This window comes from Vidua chalybeata, chromosome 3 (assembly GCF_026979565.1).
Source record: "Vidua chalybeata isolate OUT-0048 chromosome 3, bVidCha1 merged haplotype, whole genome shotgun sequence".
Lineage (NCBI taxonomy): Eukaryota > Metazoa > Chordata > Aves > Passeriformes > Viduidae > Vidua > Vidua chalybeata.
The window spans coordinates 38,485,620-38,499,496 of NC_071532.1; the positions used below are offsets into that span (position 1 = coordinate 38,485,620).

The 13,877-nt window shown below is 44.4% G+C and overlaps 1 protein-coding gene across 7 annotated transcripts in view; it reads right to left on the reverse strand.

The window, feature by feature from the left end:
* SPTBN1 (spectrin beta, non-erythrocytic 1) overlaps nt 1-13,877 on the reverse strand; it is a 117,740-nt gene that overhangs the window by 13,724 nt on the left and 90,139 nt on the right. For all 7 annotated transcript variants that reach the window (XM_053936973.1, XM_053936972.1, XM_053936974.1 and 4 more), the window contains 10 exons: nt 12,024-12,114; nt 8,117-8,263; nt 6,511-6,774; nt 5,989-6,213; nt 5,755-5,844; nt 5,235-5,513; nt 3,968-4,098; nt 2,480-2,684; nt 1,996-2,370; nt 24-268 (listed from right to left, as the gene is read on the reverse strand). In XM_053936973.1, coding sequence (XP_053792948.1) covers nt 24-268; nt 1,996-2,370; nt 2,480-2,684; nt 3,968-4,098; nt 5,235-5,513; nt 5,755-5,844; nt 5,989-6,213; nt 6,511-6,774; nt 8,117-8,263; nt 12,024-12,114 — 2,052 coding nt within the window. The remainder of the gene's footprint in view (nt 1-23; nt 269-1,995; nt 2,371-2,479; nt 2,685-3,967; nt 4,099-5,234; nt 5,514-5,754; nt 5,845-5,988; nt 6,214-6,510; nt 6,775-8,116; nt 8,264-12,023; nt 12,115-13,877) is intronic.

The window sequence follows — 13,877 nt, forward strand, 5'->3', positions numbered from 1 at the left end:
GGAGAAGGGATGTCTTGCATTACCTTGGCTTTTCCTGGGCTTCTATCTGCCGGATAACGTCTTCCATCCAGAGCATGAGATCCCGAACCATGCTGAAGAAGCGGAATTTGTCTCCTGTATCCACCAGCCTCACCCTGCGGCCCTCACAGGCATCCAGCAGTGCCTTCCATGCCTCTAGGACCTCATTTTCCCTCTTCTGGATGTCATCGGCCTTGTCCCCAGCGTAGGCAGCCTGGAGGCGCGCTGCATCCTCCTGCAGCTGTCGAACCTGCAGCAGTTTGGGAGAGACAAAGCCATCAGTGGGTTTGTGACTTCTGAGTCACAAATACAGAGACACTTACCTGCTAATTCATCACTTGAGGGGCTTTCTAAAGTCACAGCAAATGGATTTGGTCTGTTCACACTAGAAAAGTCTGTGCTGTTAGTAAGCCAGTATTATCCCTCTGAGAACACTGTAGGGTCAAGGGACCCCCAAAATAGCAAAGATTTGCCACTGCCTGAACCCACTGCAAGACACAGTGCCAAAATCAAGTGTCTTACATTTCAGGGCAAACGGGGACCATTTTCGTCTCAAATTCCCTTCCTCTCATATAAGGGACCTGGGAAGGGACCTCTCATAAAAGCACCTGGGAACTCCGTATCCAAACCACTATTGCAGCTGACAGAGGTTATTTTTCAAAAACGTAGATAATGACTTCAAAGAGAAGAAAATGTGGAAATGTTAAGAACCTTCTGCTATTAGAAATCTTTTCCTTTCAAACACTGCCTTGGGATGGCAAATGCTAATTCCTGACTGTTTTCCATATTTTGCAAGCCAGGAAACATTCCATTAGCTTTTGTCTAATAATTATTTTTTTTTATCATCAAATCAAACAGCCTTCTATCTACAGGCACAGACCATGCCTCTCTCAAAATTATTCACTCAGTGCTCTGGCTGTTTCACTCAGAAATTATCCTAAGTGCCTTCCCCACAGCTCTGTGCTGTAATTACATACTCCTTCACTTAGGTCCTAATTATAATTACCTTTTTGAGAGACTGGGATTGATGTTTTGTGAATGTCTTCCATTTTCTGTATAAAATCTACAGCTTTTGAAAGTAAAACACCTGGAAAATAAAATGCTTGCTCTATATTCCTTTGTTTTAGTGTAAATTCCAACATAAAAAAATTGGCTGGCAGCTGGGCCATAAAAGCTTCTTCCTGACCTACTGGGATAAATACAGTCAGTTGTAATTCCTCCACTTCTTAAGAAACTTGTTCTCTTCCCAAATTCTCCTTGTGACAGCGGAATGTTGTATTTTTGATTTAGAATCCCCCCTGTGCTGTATGAGCAGCTGCCACCTTCTACTTGGCACACCTTAGCTTAAAAAGATTTAGAATTAGATCAAGTTTGGATGGTTTTAAAAATCTTAGTCTGAACTGTGGATTTTAGAACTCTTTTGCTCTTAAGAAGCACCAAGAAAGGCCATATTTAATTCAGAATGCCCAGGTTCATAACCAAGACAGAAAGCCTCTCTGTAGGTCTTTGCCTCTCAGAAAAGAAAAATGAAAAGTGCTTAGCACAAAGGGTTTGACTGGGATTTTTGGTGTTTTTTAAAACAAAAAAACTTAAACTGACCAACTAAAATAAAACCAAACCTCAAAAAGCCAACCAGGCTTATACATTCCTTCATATTTTGTACTTTAAATCAATACAGAAGCTCTCTGCCTTTCTCATTTCTTCTTCAACCAAGGGCAGGAAACGGAATAACATCCAACAACTGCCAACTTGTTCAGAAGCCCGTGTACTTACAGACTGCTGCTTTAGATAATCAACTGAATGCAATGACTGAGCAGCAGACAGACAGATAAGAAAAGGATGCAGGTGAGGTTATTCCCACAGCACTACACGTGAGAAGCAGCTGGCAGCACTCTGTCTCCCAGCCATGGAGGGGCCAAGGGCAGCAGCAAACTCTGCAGCTCAGGTTCCCATACCAACAGTTCACCTGCCACACACCTGGGTGCCCAGGGCCTGGATATCATGCTCAAATGTCGTGTGCATTCTCTGTAGTGTTTCCACTGTGTTTTGGTCTCTACCAAGCTCCTCAGGCAGTTTCTTATGTTTGTCTTGGATACGTCCTAAGATCTCCTTGGCATCATGGTAAAATTTGTGCAGTTCATAAGAGGCTGCAAGGATTTGTGTTCTTGTGTCAATGAGCTCCAGGAGATCCGCCCAGGCCTCATTGAGTCCATCCTTCCACTCAGCGATCGTGGCAGCGTCTGAGTGGCCGGAGTTGATGAGTTCATCAGCCATGTGGTTGACAGTATCCACCCGCTCCTGCCCGATGTTCCCGGTGTCCCGGGCGAATTCCCGGAACCGCTCCTGCAGCATCTGGAAGGCACAGAAAGAGCCTCATGCAGCACTGTGGCTACAGAGAAACCTGAGTGAGCCAAGCCAGCCCCTGTGAGCAGCACCCAGTGGGGCCCCTCCAAGGACTCACCGTGACATGTTCGTAGTCCTGGCCCAGCTCATGGGACCCTGCCACCACCTCCCTCTCGGCAATCCACTGCTCCAGGTCATCCACCTCGCGGTTGAGCTGGAACAGCCGGTGCCTCTCGTCCAGTTTGCCCCTCCTCTCTTCAGCAAGGTCCTTCAGGCCCGCATAGAGCTTGTCCACCTTGGACTGGCGCATGCTGATACGCTCGCTGGAAAACCAAACGGCACAGAGTTTGCATTGCCTTTGCAAGCAAAACTAAATGGGGAAGACTGCAAGGAATAAAAGTCACTCGAGGTATTTAACCCACAGAACACACGTCTGCTGCAGGCAGGAATTTGACTCGGACATGCTGGACCAATCCTCTGCTAGCAGAGGTGACAGTGATAGCTGGGAAGCTTGTCTGTCCTGCACTGTAAACCCCTGGCTTTAGAGAGGGGAGCTGGAACCTAGCTCTCCATTTGTCTGGACACAGATCACACCAGAGTCTTCTCCCAAAGCAGGATCTGAGCTGCTGAGGCAGGGAGCAGCTCCTTTTCAGTTAAACTCTGCTTCAGAGTTCAGCAGCACTCATGGGTTTCTTACCCTTTAAAGCTCAGCATTTGCACAAGGGATGAATATTTCTACTTGCTGTATCTTCTGCCTCTATTTTGTCTGAGCCATACAGTGCTGTCGAAGTGCCTTCCATCTGCCTTGTAAAGCTGATGATGTTATTCCAATACTCAGACAGCTCAGCCAGGAAGTCTGTTCTCATCAGAAGCAATCATGACCACAAGAGAGTGCTTTAGAGTTAAATAACAACCTTCCACGGGAGGCAGAGTGTGTCTGGCCTAGGCCAGTGACACCTTCCAGTCTGTGCAGGCTGAGCAGTTAAATACATTAGCCTCAGAGTGGAATCAGCTTTGCAGCAGAAGCCAGTGGAGAATTCTGTCTGCTGAGCTGCAGCTCTTACTGCAAAATGGTTCTTAAGCTTCCTGAGTTCTCCCTCAGGGAAAGCCATTTATGAAAAGTGAGATAAATTTACCAAAAGTAAGATGTTAATGTGCCCATGTTTAAAGCATCTGATTCCAGGCTCTGATTCTGCTGGAATCTCAAAGAGAAGAGGCAGATCCTGGGGAGCTCTGCAGAAGGGTTAATGACAGTGACCTTCTCTGCTGGACATTAAAGTTGGTTGGAAGAGCAGATCTGGACCATGGCCTGAGGACTGCTCTGCCTCCATGATGTTCAGCAGTGCTTGCAAGACCTGACACTGCAGCCTACACAGGGGACAGGTATTCCAGGTCCAGAACCATCAGAAATCAGCAGCTGCTGATTTCTCTGGCCAAGTCAGGGTGGTCCAACAGATACCTTGAATTGAGTGAGGCTAAATTCCTCTTCCTCTGTATGAGCCCCTGAGCTACTTAATCTCTGTGGTGGCCTTTGTGTGTCACAACCACCCAAAGGGACTGAATTGCTAAAAGAACTCATGAACCAATTAAAAATGGAAGTTTATACCTTTCTGGGTGATTATCTGCCACCAAAGTTCTGCTGGTCTTTGAAAGCTGGTGCACAGTTTCAGCATAATCTTCTACAGCTTGTTCCAAAATCTGGTGTTTCTTCAGCATGGACACTGCACTCTGTTCATCCTGTAAGGGTGACAGAAAATGACAGGAAGAATTATAAGGAGCTGCTCCCAAGTACAGCTTGAAGACAAGTCCTTCTGCCAGTGGTGTAGAACAGTTGATGTCACAGCAAATGGTACCCCCAGAAAGCAAAATAATGAGTGAAAGAGATAATGCATCAACCTCTCCAGGGTGCAGAACAAAATTACATCAGCTGGGCATTGAGTATGTTGAGTTTCCTCTTCTATGTGGAAGAAGAAACTCTGTGTTTCCACAGAGTGTGGAAACTATGTGTTTCCACAACACTGGTGCAGGGCTCAGAAACATGGAACAGATTAAGACACACCACTTGTCAGGCATCTCAACAACAGCATGGGGCAAAGAAAAGAAATCCTACACAGTCCATGCCAATGGGTTCTCCACCAAAGTGTCTGGAGAAGTTCCAATCAAAACTTTTTATGCACTGTTATAGCTAAGAAAGCCAGCCTCCTACTCTCAGCGTTAACTGATATTGTCAATAAATCCCTTTCAATGCAATATTTTGCATAGTGAGCTATTAGCAATAGATAAAAAAGAAAACAAGCCATTTTTAGCTGGAGACTGAACACCTGTGGAATGTGTTCTTCTGATACAAAGCTGAGCTTTATTTTACCAGGGCAGGAAACATCGTGCATTTATGTCAATAACAAACAAGCTCCAGCACTAACACCTCCTTGGAAAACAGAAGTTTGCGTTCTCTGTGGTATGGTGTGAAGCTGGGAGTCAAAGCTGATGGTTACTGGGAGTCAAGGCTGGTGACAGTGGTAGCAGCTGACTGACCACCAGGCCCCATTTTACAGCCAGGTGCATTGTACTGTAATTCAAAACTAACAGAAAATTGGACCTAACTAGACCACACTGGCAATCCTGTCCTTGCAGTGAAGGCAGGCACAGAGTTGCCCTGTGCAGTGCGAGGATGCTTCCCTGGTTCCATACAGCACAGTCTATCCTGCACACTATCAAAGATGTCAGAACAGGTAGAAGCCATGATCACTTGAGGCTTCACCAGGAAGTTACATTTGTTTATGTTACCATTCCATAGCGCCACACCAAATTATGTCACCTGCCTCCCTCCAGCAAAGAAATTAAGGTCAAAGTAGTGTCTCTGTGGAGCTGCTCACCTTGGCTTTCTCTTCTGACATCATGTAGAGCTCCTGCTCACTCATCCAGGCCTCAGCCTCGGCTGCATCAAAGTAATACTGCTGAGCCCTGTGAGACTCCTCCAGACGCTTGTGGCGCTTCTCTGTCTCCTCGATGAGGAGGTTCCACAGCTGCTTCAAGTCTGCAAGTCTCTGCTGAATGACTTCAGCATTGGGGCTACTCTCTGTGATAATGTTCTGACTCCTCTCAAAAATGTCATCGATACGAGGCTGGTGACCCTGGATTTCTTTCTGAAGGGTCTACATGGGAGAAAATTGACTGATGAGACAATGCGCAAATGAAAAGAAAATACAAGTCAGGGTTCTTAACTCCAGAGGGTCAGCAAAACACACACCATCAGATCATGTGGACAACTTGGAGCTGTGTCACCACCTGTGGTCATGCCACAGCACCCACTGTTTTACCCCAAACATTTCCTTCCCGAATTAGTCAGCACTAAGGAGAAACAGCAGGTATGGAGCTCTAACAGCACCTACTTACCTGATTTTTCTTTATTAGTAGCTGCACAGTCTGGAGGTTGTGTCCATGATCAGTAGATGTAGCTATGGGCATCCTCTCTCCGACCCACAACTGAAAGAGAGAGTACACATGATTTCAAGCAACCCCAGATACACTTGGGACAGCAGAAAGAGGCTGACACACTCAAGCTGCAAAAAGCAGCAGTATTCCAACATTTTCCTACTGGCTGGGGAATGGGATTTCTTTGATACTCACAATTTCATCTTCCACATCCCGGTTGAACTGGTGGATCTCTTTGGAGGCCAGCAGGTTGGCCTTTCTCTCATTCAAAGGCTCCAACAGCTCCAAGAATTTCTTTTCTACAGTAAGGCGTTTGCCATCAACTTCATCTGTGCTCTTGCCCTCTTGGCTCAAAGCCCTTGCCTGGCTTTGCAGTTCCTCTATCTCCTTCTTACGGACATCCATTTGATTCTCCAGCATCTAAACAGAAACATGGCAAAAAGGTCCTGTAAACCAGGATGAAAGCTATTCATACAATTAGGGCACATAAACAGCTTCCTCAGAAGGGAGAACACATGCTGGTCAGTGAGGATTTACCATGTTAATAACAATTGTCTGATTTGTTGCTGGATGAATTTCTTGTTCTTCTTAAAGATACATGAAAGAATAGGAAGAAAGAAAAGCAGTTCTTTCTTTTCTAAACTGAAAGCCTGCCCTGCCCATTCCTTTTAGTGCAGGTATCTGCTGCCTGCTCGCTGCACCCCATGCTCTGTTTACCTGCTGCTTCTTCAACAGGATGTTGACACTGGTGAGATCTTTTCCGTAGTCATCTGACTGGATCTGACTCTCCAAACCATTCAGCCACTTATCCAGGTCTGCACAGCTCTGGGTAAAAAGCTCTGCCTTGTTTGCATCAAAGAGACGCTGAGCCTTGGTCTGGGTGGTGGATTCAAGCTCATCCCACATTTGGTGGAGACCTGTCAGCTTCTCCTTCACCACGGCCTCAGTCTCTGGTTTCTCTGCAATGAGCTGCATTCCCTCCTGCAACAAAGAGCAACCAAATGGTACCTCCTGGGAGCACTCACAGCCCATTAGGGCAATTATCCTGATTAATAAGCACTCAGGATTTCTCATCTGCTGGCAGTATCAACCACTCATTTTCTATCTCCAGTTATCCAGTGACTCCTTCCAGAACATCAGCTCTCAGGTCCCTGTGCTGCCTTGAAGAGGGATTTTTAGCAATGGGAAGGTCAAGTAATGCCTCCTTTCTCTTCTCCATTGCATGTGTTCCCCAAAGAGAGCTCCTGGGGCCATGACTCAGGCAGTATGGAGCAGGGAGCTAGAACTGCACACACTGTGTTTCCTGAGGCCCCAGCTCCTGGGGGCCACATCACCAGAGAACCATGAACACACAGTATAATGCTGGGAGAGTTTGGGAAACATTGTCTTTTTTCTAATTATCTCTATCTATCTGTTCAGCTGGGTGCAGATGGGAATGCTCCCCCCAACCCAGCACATTCCATATGAATGTTAATCCAGGGACTGTCACAACTCTGTACACAACCCTGGTCCTTGGCTACAATCTGATTTTTCAGAGGCAAAGGATGTATTAGCATCACTAAAAAGGAACTTCCAGTACCAAGGGCAGCCTTCTAATTACACCATTAAAGGGTATTGCTATTTGTAGATCACAGAAAAGCCTCTAATGGGATATGGAGTGCCAAAGTGGGAGAGGAAATGAGCAATTAAGCTACCTTACACTGAACAGAAACCCACTGTCAGAGCTAAAGAGGAGACTCCTCAGTGCTCCAGAGCTGCACAGGACAAATGGAGGGGAAAAGTACAGCTCATCATAGCATATTAAGGCTTCAAATAACTTGATACAGAGCTGTGAATCTTAATTAATCACAAAACTGGATGTTCTTTACCTCATGCCCTAATTTTGCATGGGCAAAGGCAGCTTGGTTATAGTTCTGAATGAATGAAAGACAGCTTAGCAGCGCAGAAGAATAAACTCAGCTGTTTTCTATTTTCTGTTATTTCCCAGGAAGCGCTTCTACTTTATTGGCTCAAATCCCAACATTTGCCCCACTTACCCTGTGGGTATGAAATTTAGGCTATGCCTTCCTTCTGGCAGATAGGAAAGACTAGACAAAACTAAACTGGCACTGTAGCCAATGTCTGAGTGAATGTCTTGGATAAAAGACTTTTAACATCAATGAAGAATAAAATGGGGTGGATGGAGACAGAATGCACCAGAAGTCTCCTTTAGCCTCAGCTGTGGGGTAATTTAAGAACCAGTTCTGCAGAGGAACAGATCCCATCTCTGTGCACAGCCACCCTGGACAAAGATAAGGGCATTTTTTGGATGTTCTTCACCTACCTTTTCAATCTTCTCCAGCCACTCTTTGTTGGATGCAAGCTCTGCCATGAATGCCTGATGCTTCAGCCATTTGCTGTGCAGGTTCCTCGCCTCATCATAGGACATATCCTGGGCTGTGAGCATCTTCTCATTGATCCAGAGGGAGAGCTGGAAAAGAAAATACATGGAGGTGTGAGGAAACATTCCGAAATAATTGTGAAATAATGCAAAATGCCTCCAGATCAAGGATAAAGAGATGCCTCTACAGAAGAGTTGTGTGAGATTCAGGGATTGTTCTTACTCAGGGATTTACTCAGGGCTCAGTCAAGGATACGCCTCTTTAACAGTTCAATTCTAACAATATATAAATAACCCTTGATTCCAATAGAAAGGATTCACCTCTATGATAAGCAGAATTAAACACACAGATCCCACCCAATTCAACAGCAAGAGAAACAGGGACACATGTACTACTTATTGGTCAGATGGTTTTGTGGAGGTTGTTAGAGATGTTTTTGCACCATTAATTCACAGCATATTTGTACCTCTTCCTCTCAGTCTTTTCTCTGTATAGGTTTACATAAGTAATTTGTTTATTTATCCAATCTCTGGGAGTGTTTTGGCACTGGAGACTTTCCTTTTCCCATTATATAAAATCCAAGACTGTTTTCTGTCTGATTTTCAGCAAGTACAAAGGCACTGGGGACAATTTCCATATTACCACTAGAGAAAACCAATACTTTAAGAGACAATTGATTTGCCAAGTGCAAATGGAATGTGAAAATGATCCTAGCGGCCAACATCATATTTCCTCCCAGGGTGAGTCTGACTGCTTCATCTATCCCTGAGGTGTGGATAAAAACCACATTCACAGGAACGTTTACAGAATTTGAAAAGGTCCATTTTCTGCATATTTAGAGCGGAAAATGTCAAAACAAATCTCAGCTTGGTTTCTAGAACAGCATTTGGGTGAGCAAGCAGCCCAAAAAGGAGAGGAACACAGCCTCTGCTGTGTGCTCAGGACACAGGGCAACAAATTCCATTTATCACTCATGAGCCTCTTTTCAACTGTCCCTTAAAATTTCAATTGTCCCTTAAATGCACTTCTCCCCAAAAATGGAAAACTTATCAGAGCAATCAGAGAAACTCCTCATTGGATTTTCCCATCAAGTCTGAACAGAAAAATGCTCATGTTAGTGAAGAGCTCTGTAGGTAGAAGGTTGCATTAGAACAGGCTACTGTGCTGCTGAACAGTCAAAGTCTACATGGAAATTAAGATATAACCCATAATTAGTGATTTTACTCTTGCTTTTCTGGGGAGGAGACAGCTGCTCTGCTCTGCAAATTGCACTGCTTGGCTTTCACTGTTTGCTTTTACTCCACAGCCACAGCATTAGGGCTTCTGGCGATTTAAAAGTGCTTCCCAAGGAGAGGCTGGATGATTCCTGTTACCAGCTGGAGGAAGGCAAGGGACAACACAGCCAGGTTCACAGCCAGGGCCTGTTGGGATAAACCCCTCAGAGCACAGAAATGCAGATAAAGTATTTAAGGGCTCACTGCTAAAATCTGGGGTTTGCAACCACTATAGGCACTAAAAATCAGTACCTTGAGTGTGAAAGTAGATTTTCAGAAAATAATACAGCTCCCTAAATTGCCTCAAAATCACACTTGGAGTATTTATTTCTCCAGAAGTTGTTAAGGCCAGGAGAGGATGAGGCTTCCTCCCATCCTTTGCACCTGTACACAAGACCCTGTTCCTGCTCTTGGCTGCCACTCTGCAGTGCCAACCTGGCAGGCAGGAAGGGAAATGCAAAGACAAATCCTTGTGAGCCTGGGGCAGCAGCAAGGCAAGGGGAAAGGGCTCCAAGTACCGCTGCACTTCCAGACTGTGCCAAGAGCCAAGCTGCCAGCCCATCTGCGGGGAGGCTCACATGGCAAATCCTGCCAGCACAATCTGGGAGAGAAACTTCAGAGTGCAGAGTCTTGCAAAGAGCTTTCACCATGTCCCTGGAGAAATGAGTCCAGACAGTGCTGGGACTTCCAAGCACTCAGAGGGAAGGTCAGCTGTAAACTCCTCCCTCGAAGGTGAGCTGAGAAAGAGCAGGAAGTCAAAGAAAACTAAATGGCAACATTTATCACATCTCCTCCAGTCAGGATTTTCTTCTCTCACTGTTTCATTCACTCGGCAAATTTATTTTACACATTCATATTGATGAGTGCAAGAAACAGTTGGAAAAGCAGCACCCCAGGACTAACCTGTGACCGTGTTTCTGACTCCTCAGAACAACAAAATCCTCTGTTTTCCCTCACCTGTGACCCCAGAGTGGGGTTTATCACTGCTGGGCTGATGTGAGGAGCATTATCCCACTGCTCTGGAGTGCCACTGACACTCCTCCCCAGCTCTGCAGGAAGGAGCGAGGGGCAGGAGGCCACACTCTTAAACACCTAAGTGAGGGGTGACAGTGACAATGTGGCTGCCCTGGAAATGGAAGGGAAGGGCTGCAGAAAACACTCTGCCTTTCCTCAGGTTACACACAGATGGGAAACTGTCCCTAAGGCAGCTGCAGGCAGGAAGGCCAGAGGATCATTGCCGGGTGAAATGGGGACTAGCTCAAAGCTGTTCCCTAACAATTCCCAGCTTCACAGGCAGTGCTAAGGAAAAAACCAAGGGGGGAGGTGCTCCCTTGGCTCCCTTCCACCTCACAGGACAGTGCTGCTTCATCACAAACCCTCCAGCCCAACAGAGGTGTCAGCAGGCCCCACACTGACGTAAATTTTAAGTTTTCTCAGGAAACAGCCTTTCAATTATCACCAAAGTTAATGTCCTCTCAAAGAGAATTGGAGAAATCCCTGACATTTGGGTAATTATAAGCTGGCCTTTGAATTGTGCAGATGAGACATCCATGTTTTAGTGGCTGGAGAAAAACAAGGGAGAGGAAAGTCATTCAGGCAGCCAACACTAGAGCTTTTATGATTTCATTTTTCTTCCAGTGATATAGGGGGAATAACCAGATCCTAGGGAACACACCCCCACTGACACTGAGGCCAGGAGAACCCTGAGAGCCAGGGGATCTTTGTACCAGAGCTGTCACAGAGGAAGGAAGAAGCTGCTGCTAATAACAGCAGATTTTTTGCTAATCTGTCATGTTTTAACTACCAAGGAAGGAGCAATTGAAGGCAAGCTCATGGACAGCTTATGCAATGTTAGGAAACAGATTGAATCCAGGCAACCAAGCAGCAAATATTACTTCCCCAGTTTCTGAACCAAACCTCACAGGCAAAGCTCTTTATTATCTGCCAGTACTCCATGAAATAACCTGAAAATTACTTGATTAATTCCTTGTGCTAGGAACAAGAGTATTCTAAACTTTAAAATGTTGTCTTCAGTGTAAACAGTCCATGTAAGTGATTAGAAAATCTGGAAAGAATTTCTTTTTTCAAATGTTATAATACTTAACAATTTTAAACACATGTAAACTATCAGGTAAATCACACATAAATGACACAGCTTAATCTTGCTCCTTTTTTATTCTTAACCTCCTATTCTTCTGACTAATGTTTGCTAGAAATCACTTGAAATCCCCTGCATCAGGCCACATACATCTGTACAATTGTAGACAAAACTCTTAGTAAGTACACTGCTAATCCCACTATATTCCACATGGTTATAATTTATATCACAGCAGAAAATCTTCACTGCTTTTGACAGTTTTCTATGTCTTTAGCATATATGACAAAAGAAAATCTGATTCATGAGAAAAGAAAAAACATTATTTTTTGCGTGGTATGGTCATGGGGTTTTTCTATGTTTAGTCCACACTAAATACTACTGGATGAGTGAGCATTCCAACCCTCATAAGATATTGAGTAAGAATGCTCTTCTGCAGGATGCAGCTTTCAACAATAAAAGTGAAAGGGCATGATTTACCTCTTGGCAATCCTGGAGAAACTTTTGGAGATCCCTGTTATCTTTCAGTCTCATCAAAAGTTCACTGGCTGCTTCACGGTTCTTCCTATGTCTGGTCAGAAAAAAACAATAGAGAAAGGAAATTAAATAGGCATTTAATGAAAACTGTCACTGTTGATTTCTGGAGCTTCTTTTGACTACAGGTGCTGGCAAGTTTGTGGTGTGTGTCCTTTGCTGCTTTTCAAAGGACATTTTGGAGGGTGTTATTTAATGGGCTCACTGAAATTCTGCATCTCCTTGTTTTTTGTGACCCGTTAAATACACAGAGAACATTCTGAAGTCAGCAGGGTTTCACAACTTGCTACGGACAGAATTTGGCCCCCTCATTTTAAGCCTACAGGAGAGTTCAGGCTGTTTGCCAAAATACATAAGAAAACTGCAAATTGCACAGCAAGATGACATTGTGTGGCCCTTGCAGGGTGCACCTGCTGGAATGCTCTTTATAAAACACCTTCAGCACCTCCTTGTCCCACCCAAGCTGAGCTGGGCCACAGAACCTTCCCAAGGCTGTGTTTAACCACATGCAGCACCCCTGTGTGGTTCTGCACACAGAAGCTTTATGAACTTGGAACATATTTTTCAGAATGTTTAAGAGCAGCCAGAAGAGAAGGAAAGGTTAATCCAGAAGCCCTAGTTTGATTAATCACTGTTTGCCCCTTGAAGCATGAGTCACGCTGGCAGTCCTAAAGGCTGTGGTGGGTCCTTCAAATGGAATGGGGCTGATTCCCAGGGTACCTCTGGGCATGTTTTTAAAAATGCTTAATTTGGAATAGTTATCCCCGTCCTTCCATACTTTCATTATTTATGAGGCAATTTACAAGGAAGATACAGAGTAAAGAATACAATTTTTATTTACTGCTCATTGTGCTAGGCTTATTCCTATTGCACTGTATGGGGGTTTAAAGTGAAATATTGCTGTTGTTTGTAATAAGATAAATATGGATTGAGAGTTGGAAATTATTTTAAAGGGTGGCAATTTATAAGATGAGCTCAGCACATGCTGGCAAAAGCTAAATAAATCCATGTTAGTGGAGATCTCCATAGACTCATGATACTCCAGAAGACCATAAATCACATGTTGATGGCAACTGGATTATGACACCACTTTTCCTGATCTGCAGTATGTTACCACAGCAAGCTCTCTGGCACCAATTTAGTGACTTCAGAAACACAAGGAATACTTGAAATACATTTTCTATAAAAGCAAAAAAGGTCTGTAAGCAGAGGAATAGGAGAAAACCCTTTAGAGGACTACAATTCATTTCTTTGGCCTCAACAGTTGCCTTCAATCAAGCAGGCAAGCAGCATCTCTATAGGTATAGTCAAGAAAATTATTTATAGATTGCATGGCAAGGAAGACACGTGGAACCATCAAAGCAACAGCCTGGCATCCAAGCCCAGGAGAGGATGAAGTTTTGACAGAGGGAACACAAAGGAAAAGACACATAACTGTGCCTTAGGAAAAACCTCTCTAATGAGGCAAACATTTCTGGGTTTGATTCCACTCTTTCTTGACTGGCTTTTATATGCCTGGGCAAGCACACTGCATTACTCAGGTCGTTAAAATGAAGCATAGAACTGCTTGGGTGATTTTATCAGGCTGATTTCAGAGATTTAAGGCTAGATTATATTACAGAACTCATGTATTCTGGAGAGGACACGAGCTGTGAAGTTTAAAGGAGAACTTTCAAGGCACTTGAATATTTTTAAGATAAGTACAGAAATTCTTACGTTGAAAAAAATCCGAATTTTAAAAAACTAATAAAAATATCTCCCATGGAGTGTTGGAAATACTGACTAGAAGGTCTTCGAAGG